Genomic DNA, 14,687 nt, shown 5'->3' on the forward strand with positions numbered 1-14,687 from the left:
CTATCCGTCTGTCTTTCTGTCTGTCCATTTGTGTCTGTGACGTAAAATCGGGCTGTCCTTTTATGAGTGATTGTCAAACAGGTGTGAAATTAGTCATTAAAATCAGAATCCAAATCAAAACTATTCAGTGAGATTTCACTGATAATGAACTTCGTTGTGGCTGCAGCTCCAATTGAATATAGTAATAAGTAAATAAACAGAGTAGAACAGCAAAGAGGAAATGAATATCTGCAGGTGAGCAGAACGCAAGAACCTTCAGAAACAAACAGATGGGCAGACAGACAACAACAACAAACAGCATCTCTCCATCTGTCTATGTGACCTGAAGCAGGTGGTATAACCTTACGGCTGAGTGGCTTTAGTCCTTCTGATCTCATATATGAGTAAATCAAAGAATCTACAGTCTCTACATCAGACTTCAAAAGTAATAATAATAATGATAATAATAAACCACGAACTGAATTTGGCCTATTCGAATTCGCTGTTCCACCACATTCTTGTTCTGCAAAGATGCTTCTTCAAGGGTTCTTTAGCAAAGACAGAGGCTTTGTACAGAACCATGAACACAACCATTTCATGCTTCAGTGGTTCTTTGCATGGTGAAAGTTCCTCAGATTGATGGACAATGTGCATATGGTTCTATATAGCATCAAAAAGGGTTCTGCTATTGTTACAAAATTGACATCATCTCAATAGCAGAACCCTTTCTGGTGCTATATAGAACCATATGCACATTGTCCATCAATCTGAAGAACCATTTTACCATGTAAAAAAGAACCATTTAAGCATGAAAATGTTTCTTGTGTATAGAACCATTGCCTTAACTAAAGAACCCTTGAAGAACCTTTTTTTAAGAGTGTACTCAAATTTGCTGTTCAACCTTAAATGGTACAACAGTTACATTCTGGAGGCTAAAATTGGCCTACACTATAAAAAGCAAAGCAGGCCTACAAAGAGCCAACTCTCCAATCAGGCTCAATTTATTATTTTTACGAAACATCCTGCCCTTTCCAGGACCCAGTGCCTCTGTGATAAAGGGTGATGATGTAATTCTGCACGTATTGTGTAACCACCTCTCTTCTCCTCCTTTTGTGGTCAGATAAGGCGCAAATAGTGGATTAGATGCAGGTTGGGATAATAAAATCACTCCCAATCGTGTGTTAATTGATCTGTTTTGGGCAGAAAAAGGGCAGAAAACGTGACCAGGCGCTCAGAGCTCCTGTTACGCAACCGCTGACCTACTAACACACATTGCGAGACTGTGAGTGTGTGAGAAACTGGAGCAAAGCATCCGACATGAGGACACGAGCGGGGAGGGATTCACAGCGGACAGCAGCACACAGTCCACAGAGGAAGCACTCCGGGTGAAGTTAGAGACGAACACGAGGGACATTTAGCGACAGGACTGAAATCTGGAGGCTGAACAGAAACAGGAACAGACGGAGCGATTGAACGCACCACTTTCTGATGAGAGAACAATAAAAGCGTTGCATTTGCACCAAATAATGGGACTCTTCTTCCTCACTGAACCACACGAGCCTTCATTTTGGTGAGTACGCTTCTGGAACAATGCTACATTTCATTATTTTCGTATTTTTTACCCTTGTTAACGTGTACATTAACGGGTTCGAGTTGCTCGTTTTGGGTTCTTTTATGATTATTATTATCATCACCAAAACGATTCAGAGCGTGTCCAAAGCGTTTAAAGTGGATAAATCTAAAATAAAATAATAAAATGACGAAATACACATGCTAAGCTGTTCGTAAATATCGGTTGTTTTTTACCCGCCTGTTTTAAGACGCGTTCCGCCTCGCCTGCGATGCGATTGGCTGTGAGCGTGCGCGTCATTCGCTAGGATTGGTTGGTTTTCCCTACTCGGCCAATCAGCTTGCGTGTGGGGCGGGACGTTTCCGGAATACGGGTGGAAAACGAACAACGCTCAGCTGCATTGTTCGTGCTCAATGTCACGGATTTGAGGCGGTTTTGTACCCCTTTATTTTGAATTTAGGGGCATTTTTGGCAGCACGAAGGAGAAACATGTACGTCAGTAAGCGACCACAATGCAAAAAGAATGCGCACAAACGTTGAAAAGTGGCTTAAATTAAAATAAAAAGAGCTGTTCTTTCCTGTCCACGTGTTTGTCAGACAATGCCGTTCCAGCTAGCGTGGATTTCATAACTAGAGCCTCTCAAGCTGGACACGCTTAGTACAGATGGTTCTTCAAGTATTCTTTAGTAAAAAGGAATGTTTCTAGTTCTATAAAAAAAATTGCATGCGTAAATGGTTCTTCAGACTGATGGAGATAATGTGTTTTATATGGTTCTACATAGACCCTTTTTGAAAATGGTTCTTATGTAGCACCAAAAAGGTTTTTTTTTTCTTACAATAGCAGAACCCTTTCTGGTGCTCTGTAGAACCGTATACAACACATTCTCAATCAATCTGAAGAACGATTTCACCATGCAGTGAACTCTGTTAGAATGTAAATGGTTCTTTGAGTGATCATGGGTCTATATAGAACCATTCTCTTTACTGAAGAACCATCTTTTTAAAGAGGTGTACAGCACATCAGTTCTGCAGAACTCAGCGTGCAAATACTCACGTTCTCACACGTGGGCTGCGTGCAGTGCTGCAATCAGTTTGTTTTGTACTTTGTGAAATAAAGTTAATCCTGTGCTTGTAGAGATTTAACTGTTATGTACCCATTGGAACATCTACTCCACTCTTTAAAAATATGGTTCTTCAAGGGTTCTTTAATAAAGACAGTGGATCTATGTAGAACCGTAAACACTCAAAGAACTATTTGCATGCTTAAATGGTTCTTTGCATGCTTCAATGGTTCTCCAGATTGATGGAGAATGTGTTGTAGATGGTTCTATGTAGATTTTGTTAAAAAAATGGTTCTGTGTAGCACCAAAAAGGTGCTAAAAAAAGATGCAATGCACATTTGTAACAATAGAACCATTTTTGGTGCTATATAGAACCATATACAACACATTCTTCATCACTCTGAAGAATCGTTTCACAATGCAAGGGTTCTTTGAGTGTTCATCGTTCTATATAGCATCATTTCTTTGCTCAAAACCTTTGAAGAACCATCTTTTTTAAAAGAATGTGTTGGTTCTATATAGCACCAGAATGGGTTCTTCTGTTGTTACAAGCTTGACATTGTAACTATAGCAGAACCCATTTGGTGCTATGTAGAAGCAACATGTTCTCCGTCAATCTGAAGAACAATTTCAACATGCAGAGAACCATTTAAACTTGTGTTCATGGTAGAACCACTGTCTTTTCTAAAGAACCCTTGAAGAACCGTCTTTTTAAGAGTGCACTTTGAAGGCCCATGTACCTACATGCATTGTAGGCCTTACGTTTCCACTCTCCTTCATTCATGAACACCTGGATACAGCAGCTTTTCTCAGACACGCTCTGAATGACTCACCAAACAGCCTCAGAACAGTAACCAGACCCTGCCCACTGCTGTTAACTCGTGTGATTATAGCAGAGAAAATTTCTCAATGATAAGTGACCTGGCCGACTCGAACCATCCCGCAGTTTACCTGCAAACAGGCCGCTTTAAAAAAAATAGAAAAATGCCATAGAAATATAAAGTGCATGGGCAACTGTTGACAAAGAGAAGAATAATTAAAAAAGAATAATAATTATTTCGTTGACGTGAGTGAGACGAAGTCACAAGTGTCTAAGAGACTAAAAAGAGCTAATAACTCGTTCTCTAAAAGGTAGGGCTGGGTGTTGTGACATGCTGTATCATTATCGATATTAAGATAAATTCTTTTTAAAATGTCTCGGCTGTTTTGTTGGTGCTTTTTGTCCACAAACCTTATATTTAATGAAATTAAATATTGAGATGCATTGCTATTAAAATGTTGAGTTTCTGTGAGGCCAGCGCTGCTTCACTTTCATTTGGATAAGGTAATAAAATGCTAATAAGCTGATAATAATAAACCCTGTTCAGGTGAGCCTGCCTGTGAACTGCCCTGGTTCTAGGTCAGCGGCGCCGTAAAAAAGGCCACTGTTCTGAACTCATTCACACACACTCTGATATTAGAGGACCGGATGACGTGGGCACAGAGAAAACTGAGGGCTCTGTTCATTTCAGGCTGTTTGTAATGAATCCAATTCAAAATAAAACAAAAATAAAGGTTTTAAATAGAACCATAGAATTGGCTTCCTAAATAACCTGCATGAATGAATTCTTTTAAAGACTATTATTGTACCTAGAATACACAAAACTTTAAATAGAAGAACCTCCATATTAGGGCTGCATTATACGGATCAACTACTAGTGCTGCACTCTCAGAAGAACCTCTTTTGGTTCCCTAAAGTTTGAAAAAGTGATTTGTGAACATAAAGAACCTTTTGTCCTGTAACTGTTACAATATGAGGCCCTATACACTCCAAAAAGATCTCGTTTACAAAGAAGGAACCATGTATTGAAAGTTTTTTTCAGGGAACCATGAGGTTCTTCTGTGGCATTGCATGAGAGAACCCTTTTTGGCACCTTTATTTTTAAGAGGGTACATAGTGATTGCAATAATATAATAAAATCCTTGTGTTTGGTTAGAGGTCTCATTTGCATGTCACTATATATATATATATATATAGTGCAGGTGCCAGGTGGAACCAACCAAGATTTTTGGGCTGATGCCATAGAAGAACCACTAAAGAACCTTTGAGCTTCAATAACTTTTTTTATTCATTTAGTTCAGTCATTTTTTATCATGAGTATGAAGAACTTGGTTAAAGAACCTTCACATACTGTAAAGCTTCTGTTCTTATATGTAAAAAAAAAAGTGACAGGTGGAACTAACAACAGATTTTCTGAGCAATGCCATGGAAGAACCACTTCTGATTCCCTGAAGAACCATTCAGTGCACGGTTCTTTAAATCTTTGTAATAATGTAAAGGTTCTATACTGGTTAAAAGGGAGGAGCTTCTGCACACTCACAGGTGTCATCTACAAAAATGGTTCAATTAAAGGTTCTTTAAGAGCCCAAAAGTGGTTCTTCTATGGCATCACATGAAGAACCCTGACTTTAGGAACCTTTTGTGGGTGAGGGGATGCTTTAGCGTGATGCGCAGTGTGTGTGAGTGTAGTCTGATCTGGTCTGTGCTGACGTTAGCTGTTTTTTTTTTTCCGCGCCGCAGTGCTGCTAAATTCCGCTCTCGTCTGCCAATCGGAATCCTGCGCCGCTCCCTCGCACTCCGCTGCTATTTTTAGTCCACACTATAATTCCTCCCAGCTCACTCGCCCCTCCCTCTCCCTCCCTTTCCGTCCCACTGACCTATTTTCCGGCACAGCGTCAGTCCCGCGCAGTGTTTACGGAGCTGACCGTTTCTGGGTCACTGGGACACTCACTGTGCCTCGTGCTCCTGATCTCAAGTCTAATGGAATTCGTCACGCACCGACCAAAACCTCATGTTCCCGAACTGGGCTGAGCGCTCTGTGTGGAACAGGCTGCCGTTACGGATCGGTAAAGCGAAGCTCGGGAGTCGGAGCTGTTTTCCCTGAGTGTGCCGAGCGGAGTTCCGGATCGAGCTGCAGCAGACTAGCTGTGGTTACGTAACACACACTTAGACCCCGGCGATGTTCTGCAGAGCCAGAACAGGCAAAAACACATCATCTTTAATCAGTTACAGCTGAGTAGACTTGTCTGATTAAAGAACCTCCACATTAGGGCAGCGCAAAAAGTGCCCAAAAAAGTTCTGTACCTGATGCCAAAAAACAATACATTGATGGGAGAACCACTTTTGTAAATCAGATGCAAATAAGAAGAACCTTACATAATGTGAAGGTTCTTGTTAGAACCCTTAAATTGGTACAGATCACAAATATATATTTCAGACATGGTTCTTAGAGAAGTCAGAGAACTTTTTGTAAATCAGGTGATTGTAGAACCTCCACGTAATGTAAAGGTTCTAGGAAGAACCTTAAAATTTTACTTTATGTGAAGGTTCTTTAAGGTTCTTCACGCACTGTACTGCAGACATGGTGTACTTAGGGTACCAAAAAGTAGTTCTACACTGTTTAAAAAAAAAAAGGTGCCACAAAGAGTTCTTTGAGCGATGCCATGGGAGAACCACTTTTGGTTCCCTATAAAACTGTTCAATGGATGGTTCTTCGGAGAACCATTTTTGTAAATTAGATGTGTGGGAGTAAAGAACCTTTTTAAATTTCAAAGAACCGTTACATAATGTGAAGGTTCTAGGAATAAGCCTTGAATTGTTATAGAAACTTTACATTATGTGAAGATTTCTTTAGGTTCTTTATACTCTCAAATCTTTACTGCATACATGATGCCACAAAGTGTCCTAACAAAAAACAGGTGCCACAAAGAGTTCTTAAAGCGATGGCATAGAAGAATCACTTTTGGTTCTTTTGGAAGAGATTCATAGGTAAAGAACCTTCACATAATGTAAATGGTTATTTACCAATTTAAAGGCTCTTCATAAAAGGTTCTGCACACTCATACATTTAATTTACAAAAATAGTTCCTTTTCTGGCATTATTGTGTAAGAGTTTAGTCTTGCGATTGTGCTGCTGTATATTGCATCATATCACAAAATTAGAACAAAATCATTGATTGGTTTGATAGCTCATTTGCATATTACACAGTGTTTGCAATAGTATTCCTAAATTTATATGTGATAAGAGTTCTATTAGTGCTTAAACCCAGAAACACAACAAGATATCTACATATATATCTTATATTACTAATGATCAAATCAAAATTATATATAATTGTTATTAACATTATTTGGTTGCATCAGATGACTGTCAAGTAATCTTGAAGAACAGTTGTTAAATGGACTTAAGTGCAATTTTTTATATAAATGCAAACGCAGCATTCAAAACGTTTCAACTATAGCTAAACATCTTCAAATATGGTTCTTCAAGTGTTCTTAAGTCAATACAGTGGTTCTTTAAAGAACCATGAACACTCAATCAACCCTTTGCATTGCGAAAAGTTTCTACAGATGGAACAGATGTACGTTGTTCTACAAAAAGTGTTCGGCTATTGTTATGATATCAAGCTTGTTACAATAGAAGAACCCTTTTTGGTGCTATGTAGAACCCTTTTCAAACACATTCTCCATCAATCTTAAGAACCCATTAATCATGCAATATTGAGTGTTCATGGTTCTATGTAGAACCATCTTTATTAAAGAACCTTGAAGAACTATTAAAAAAAAAAGTTCACAATCATATGTTTACATTTTCTAATACATACTGATTATACAGCATTACCAGCCTTTATAGGGTACATGTTTGTTGCCAAAAATTGCAATTACAGAGAACCATTCCAGAGTAAAGTGGTTATGCAGGAACAGTCTTCAGGCTTAGAAACAAAAGAACAAAGGATCTATGAGAAAGAAACATATTTCATAGCTGCTGTTCTCTGCCAGTCCTATTTGAGCAGGTCTGTGTTCCAGCAGTGTGTCTGCAGCTCTCTGCAGTCCTGGCTGGCAGCACTGTGTGGTTATGTGACAGTGCAGTGTCTTACACAATAAGCAGCTTTGCTGCAGAGCTGTTACGCGCCACACTCAGTCACTCTCCTGACCCACATTTCTCGAAAGCTCCTCAGATAAAACACAAAGGCTGCAAGGCGTCGCCAAACTTAGACAAGAGTCTAAAAAAGTTGATTACGTCAACTGCAGTCGCAAAAATGTAGATTAGATGCTTTTAGTGTTTAGTACGACACTAAAAATTCAGAGGAAGCGAAAAATTCAGAGGAATCACCTGACTGTGTTTTGAAATTTTCTTGAAAACACATTCATTAAGAGTCTCATGCTTAAAAGTTGCAGTGTTATTTCTGAGGCAACTATTAATAGACAAATTGATGCCTATTAGGGGTAACGAGTCTCCAAATTCACAGTTTGGTTCAGACCATTTTTGAGCCACAGTTCAGTTTTTACCTTGTTTTTTTGTTTGTTTTGTTTTTGATTTTTTTTTTGAGGGAAGGAGTGTGTGAATATGAAAAATAGGAACATTTTCTGGAATTTAATAAATCGCCAACAATTTGGAACACTAAAGATAAAAACACTAAAGAATATGGTATACAGCTCACCCTAACTTGAAATTAGAAAAGACAGATAATAACATAGTGATTTACATGTGTTACAGTGTTAATTGTGAAATGAAAAATTAGTTTACATTGGTAACATAATGAGAGCTCAACAGGCTGCATCTTCTGGACCCACAAGAGGAGAATGTGGATGTTTGTATCGCAGTTTCGGTCTTGGTTTCAGAACCATTACACCCCTAGTCCTAATGCCTATTTGTGAATTCATCTCCAAAACAAATGTTTTTGTAAATGTATTTTTTTCTTGTAGAAATGTACAAAGTGTGGAGTTAGAACAACAGTCATTATATCATACTAAGTACAATGTGTTTCTTGTTAAAAGTTGTTCATTTGTGGAACATCTTGCTGATGCATTCCAGTTATTCAGCTGTCTTGGTAAGTCTAAAAAGTAGAAGGCCAATATTTCTGACTGTTGTCATTATTATTTTAAATATGGAAAGAACTCCATCCAAAGAACAAGAAGTTCACTGTCAGTTTGGTAATATTTTAGAAGAATTGACTGACTGCAAAGCTAAGCTATGGGATATGACTTTATAAGAAGTAGATTCATAAAGTCACTTATGTGAAAATGAACCTCTAAAAATCTTCAGAGGACCCTCTAAAGATGAATTCTGATATCTGCAATAAATTAATAGGCCTCATTTCATGCTAGTTATTACAGTTGTATGCAGCAGCGGTCTTGATGTTGAAATTTGCAGTAAATAAATGTTTGCGTTTCATTGTTCATACAGATCTCCTCAGCAGAGACTGAGTTCCGGTGGAGCGTGGACAGACACATCAACCAACCAGCCTAAATCTTCAAGAAGGAACTGTTTCACCCATTATCTTATTGGTAGACCAATTTCAAACATTTACCAAGACCTGTCCAATGAGGGAGTTTTTCATCAAATTCCACCTCTTCCTTATCTTCCTAGCCAATCTGGGCACTTGAAATTTCCGCCAAGCAGTACGAACAAGAGGGAAAAAGAAAACGAGAATTCTACAAGGTTCCTCCTTGGAGGAATACAGGAACATCAAGCACATTGACATCAACTCTTACCTCATAGCTTCAGAAGCTCCATTTTCAATGTCAACCGAGTGCCAGTCCTACAGACTGGCCTCTTCAGGAGCACAATGGAAAGTCAGAATCTTCCTGTCCAAAACACTGACAGCAACTTGGAGTCATTAGAAACATTTTCGAGTTTCAGCGAGAGTTTGCCAACACCTCAAATCAACAATTCTTCTCGGCAAGGCAGGCTAATAAAACCAAAGCCCAATGCCAACTGCCGTCGAAAGCGGGAATTCATTGCAGAAGAAAAGAAAGATGCATGCTATTGGGAAAAACGGCGCAAGAACAATGAAGCAGCCAAGAGGTCTAGGGAGAAACGTAGACTCAACGACATGGTGCTGGAGAATAGGGTGATAGCGCTGAATGAGGAGAACATTCGCCTGAAGACTGAGCTCCTGCAGCTGAAGCTAAGATTCGGGCTCATCAGCACAGCCTCGTACATGGAGAAGACCCAACAGATCAGCAGTGGGAATGAGGCTGCAGGAAGCAATGGTGCCACTGGAGGAACACCATCTGGAAACCCCTATTTCTCGAGCAGCGGTTACTCCAGTGCCTCTCAGGTCATGATGAACTCTGACTCCTCAGAGGCCGAGACGTCAACTCGGGGGGGACGTCACACACCGTTACCCAAGTATTCCCCTCGTGGATCACTGTCTGACATGTCCGACGGATCCTCTCGGGACAGCCCTGAACCAATGGCATATGATATCAAGAGAGAAAGTTCAGGGATGGACATTTCCAGACTTGAGACGAGTGTTCTCAATGGCATGTTTAATGGTCATCATGGACTTGCCCAGATACAGACCCACCATCTGCAAGAAACTGAGCACCAAGAAACTGTTACCAACTCTGCTAATCAACCAGCCACGGCCCAAAGGAGTGTCATCCTCTACCGCTCCGGCAGCAATTCATATCCTGTCGAGAACCCCAGGGCTGACGGTGTGGATCAGCAGCTGGGATTACTATCACAGCAAAATGGACATGTGGCTCATGTGGCCCAAGCAGGAGAAAATATGCCAGTAAGAGCAGATGGTTTAGAGACTCTCTCAGAGGTTGCTCAACAGCTTGCAAGGCGGTCTTTGGATTCCCCAACTTACGAGTACCCCAAATGCAAGCTGGATGCAGGAGAAATGCAGCGATTTCCCCCCCAGCAAGAGCACCACACTCAGGCACAAGACCCTCCTAAAGAGTCTGGTCCAAACTCTTTTGCCCCAGACTTGCTCAATGAGGCTGGCAAGGCTCACTTGTACCAGCACCAGAACCCCTACCTCAGCCCCATGGATGAAGAGCCACCTGTGCTGACTTACGAAGGCGATCCCAGAGCTGACGGATTCTATCAAGAGCACTCCTCTTCAAGCAAGGACACCTCCTCGAGTGATGGAGACCCTCGAAGCTCTGACAAAGAGGCCTCCACCGATGACGAATCCCCATCATCCTCTTCCTCAGAAACCGGTGGCTACCATGCAAGCCATCAGTTTGCTTGCTCACCAACCATGGGCATCAGTGGTGCTTGCCAAAACGGGGACAGCCAAGCAGAAATGAAAACTATGGCGCTGCCCCACAAGCTGAGACTGAAATACAAAGCACTGTCCAACAGTGGTACCCAGGATGCACCCAACTGCGTTGCAACCACCACTGCTGCTTCTCCCAATTCAACACTGCCTCAACACCCCTACCTAGCCGTCACACAGGTCAACCAGTACCAGGGCAAAGAGGATGAGGTCGAGGGAGCAGATGAACTGAGCCCACAGCAGTCACCATCCAGAGCAGGCCTGGGTGCCAGGAAGGAAAGTGGAAAGAAAGGGTCAGGAGGACGAGGCAGCAGAAATAAGAAACGTGACTAAGGGGAACTGACTTGGCCTTCGATAACAGATACCTTTAACTGTCCGTTATATAACGAAAACACTATGAGGACTCTAATGCATGAACATACATTGTTGTTCCAACACTAACCAGAAGGTGGACTTGGTGTTTTGAGTCTGTCTTTATGAAAGGTTCTCTCCTTTTCTCTACTCAAGCACTTATTAAGCACTTAAAAGGAGTGTAAATGAAAAGGGGGTTAGTGGAGTTCTTTTTCTAATTTTGAGTTAAATTTAAGCCCCGAAAGAACAAAACCTTCTCAATGTCGCATTGCGTCCGCCTGCCCGAAGTTTACCAACTGCTCCATGTTTAGTTCAGGAACCAAAGACGCAAGAACAAGAAAAGGAATTCCACTGTCTCCACACATCTACTACAAGGGTGCCCAGTGTTAGGCCAGAAACATGCAAGAACACAAACTCTGACGCTTTAAGATATGCAGACGTTTTTGTGCAAAGTTGTGTTTAAAAATGTCACGATGCAGTTTAACTCAGTGCAAATGTAAGCTGCATTCTGAGTGTTTCAGCAAGGCACACTGAAACAAAATCCAAGCTGTCTTTCCACCAGCGTGCTTTCTCAACTGACATAGCAGACGTGCAGTTGAGTCTCATGTAGAAGAGGTTTGATTATATAAACATATATAATACTGTCCATGTTTAGCTGTTAAGCCTGTTGAATCAAAAGTAGATTCCTCTTATATGTGTCCTCCGTCGCCCCCTTGTGTTTTAACCGCCAGAGTAATGAAAGAATGCACAGTGAGTTAGTACAGAATGGCTGTGCATTTGCAATGCAAGGGTGGGATGTTATTTGCACTTGCCTACTTCCATTGAGGTTATTTCTGGCCTTCTCCTCAAAGGTCCGGTGTACCTGCAGGTTTTCATTCTAACCAGGCTGGAGCACGCCTGACCAGTTGTTCGAAGACTGAGATCACTTGAGCCAGGTATGCTCTTGGCTTGGCAGGATAACCAGTTACACCAGCCCTATGCGGATAAGATTGGGCACCCTGATCTACCACTCTCACTGTCCAATGTGGTCCCTTCATACATGGCGTTACTCAAACTTTTGGATTGTAAAATACTGTGATATAATTAACATATCATATTTAAATATATTTTATGAAAAAAACAGTGAAAATCGTAAAAACAAAGTAAGGTCGGAGGAAAAAGCACTATTTCTTAGTCCTGGAATTCCTCTTATCATTGTATCGTATCTAAATGTTGAGGTAAACATCTTGTTTTTTGGTTTGAGTGTGTTGCATCAAAGAAAAGAAAAGCTGAATGTTCCCATGGTCGTGTTACAGCCGCTAATAGGCTAATGTGAACAAGTCTCCATCTCTTCATGTTGTAAGATAAAACCACACAGGAAAAGAAGACTGACTGACCTGCCGTGAGGGTCACTGTGACCAATCAATCTGTAAAGCACCTTCGCCTGCCGGATAAGCCAGTGTCGTCACCTTTACAGCTGATCTAGCTTTACTACTAGCGAATTGTAAAATTTGTACGATATTTCATCGGCATACTAAGACCGTTCTTTTTCCCCGTGGTTTCATAGATGTTCCATGCACTACCTCATTTAAAACAAACTGGTTATAGTGTTATGAGCGTTAACGTCTAATTCTATTCAGATTATGCATTGTAGCTTCACCCAGCAGTCGCTGTGTAAATAAAACACTACAAAATGCTGCATTACACTACAAACCGAACATGCTCGTCGGCTCAGACGAGAGCAGGAAGGAAAAAAACCAGCATTGACCCCCATTGCCCCGTTAACCTGCGTGTTTTTATCACGTCGAGTAGCTCAATGTTGCTCCTGCACTGAAACGTCAGATTTTTGTATCTGTGTTGAGTGTTTCGCAAAACAGGTGCCTGCCACTGGACATTGTGTATAAATGTAAAAAAATTTACAAAGTTCTCTTTTGAGTAATGTAAAGTTTTTATCGAGTTTATTTTGGCATTCTATAACAATAACTATTATTATTATTGTATTTTATTTTATATTTTCATCCTATTATATATCTGTCTCTGTTGTCCGTTTACCTGAATGTGACTGTGTAGTCGTAGACGTCTGTCTCATATCCCACTGATGTACCCCAGACGTACCATGTGGTGTTTGCTCAAGTTTTAAGAATCAAAAAGAAAAAGAAGATTGTGTGTGTTGCGGTGGGAGTGCCGTTACAGCACTCGCAGTGATGGTCATGTTCAGACGAGTGACAAAAAAAATAAAATAAAAGTATGTTGAACCTCTTCTGTTGTTGTTACTATTGTCGTTGCACAAAGTCTCTTCAATATACTGATGATTGACGTTCAACTATTAATACTGTTTAATGCTAATAAATATTAATAATACTAATACTATATTATTATTAAAGGGCTCATATCCAGGGAAAAAAGTGAATTTGTCCTCACTTTTTTTTAGAAATAAAAGATTTGGACTTTGTAAACACTGTTAAAGTCACAAAACTTTCTATATGGACCACTAAGCTGCCCATTTTGAATTCGATTTAGTTGTGACATCAGAACCATGAACACATTTGCATTTGTCAGTCTTAAAGGCACAGCAACAAAAACAGACTGTTAAATTGATCAAAAATAAATTACAACACATTCAAATGTCATAAGCAACCCATTAAAGATGACGGAGCTTCTTTTATTAAAGACGAATTCCATTAGTTTTCTGCATAATAATGTGGTTGACATGTGAACAGAGTCACTCAGAGTGGTTTGGTGTGAAACGCTCTGTTCTAGAGAAACTTAGAGAGTCAGAATTGTTCACAGTGGTGGTGATAGGAACTAATGTTCACCTCTAAAAGCTCCCTCACAAGTTATTGCCTTAAATGGTTATGAATACACTGCCTGATGTCTGAAACACTGTTTTATGACAATTTTAAGAAGATTTTGGCCTTAAACTCCATTCATGGTGGAGGGATACATAATATGCAGGGTGTTATAAGGCAAAATAGTCCCCAAAGAAAACTGATTTATAAAAAACACAATTTTACCATCATCAACATTCCATATTAAACTCAGATGGCACTTGTTTACATTTCAAACACTAAATTAAGTAGGAAATTTTGAACAATCAGTAGAGTTCCCCTTTCAGTTGTAGTGAGTTAGAATAGAACACTCTTTCACAATCCCTCTCTGAGTGTGTAATGTGAGCTGAGTGTGTTCAGTGCTCCGGAATCTTCCGCTGTGATGTAACTGTGGCCTAGTTACAGAACACTCCTCAAAACTACACACACACACACATATCTCAGGGAGAGGCCAAACACACACAGTGCACTCATGCTTTAAGCGATGACAAATCAGCAGTGTTGGACAAAATACTTTGAAAAAGTAGTGGCTGAATGCTGAATACATTCAGCCATAATAATACAAATTATTATTATTATTATTATTAAGATTATTACTGAATACACTGTCCTAAATAAATTATGACGACCTGGCAAAGATGGAGATGTGGGAACCAAAGCGCCTTTAAGGAACTTCACCAGCAGGCAGGTCATTAATAAACACACACCTTAACAGGACGGTAGGCACTAACACCGCAAATGACCCCATAACCCAGCACAGAACAGCCCAAACACACACATATATCTTTTATGTCACAACTACAACTATTAACATGTTTTATGCCTCTCTTACTTTGTGTCCAGCGCTCTCCCAGGGAGCTCCAT

At 40.3% G+C, this 14,687-nt stretch overlaps 1 protein-coding gene across 1 annotated transcript; it reads left to right on the forward strand.

Annotated features, from left to right (window-relative positions):
* Positions 1-987: 987 nt before the first annotated feature.
* nfil3-5 (nuclear factor, interleukin 3 regulated, member 5) lies at positions 988-13,254 on the forward strand. Its single transcript, XM_036570627.1, has 2 exons — positions 988-1,549; positions 8,838-13,254. The coding sequence occupies exon 2, from the start codon at positions 9,220-9,222 to the stop codon at positions 10,996-10,998; it is 1,779 nt and encodes a 592-aa protein (XP_036426520.1). The 5' UTR covers positions 988-1,549; positions 8,838-9,219; the 3' UTR covers positions 10,999-13,254.
* The last annotated feature ends 1,433 nt before the right edge of the window (positions 13,255-14,687 follow it).

The sequence above is a fragment of the Colossoma macropomum genome, unplaced genomic scaffold, assembly GCF_904425465.1.
Source record: "Colossoma macropomum unplaced genomic scaffold, Colossoma_macropomum, whole genome shotgun sequence".
NCBI lineage: Eukaryota > Metazoa > Chordata > Actinopteri > Characiformes > Serrasalmidae > Colossoma > Colossoma macropomum.

What these genes read in the sequence shown, in the direction of transcription:
- nfil3-5 (XM_036570627.1), top strand. Translation starts at nt 9,220, where the DNA reads ATGGAAAGTCAGAATCTTCCTGTCCAAAACACTGACAGCAACTTGGAG.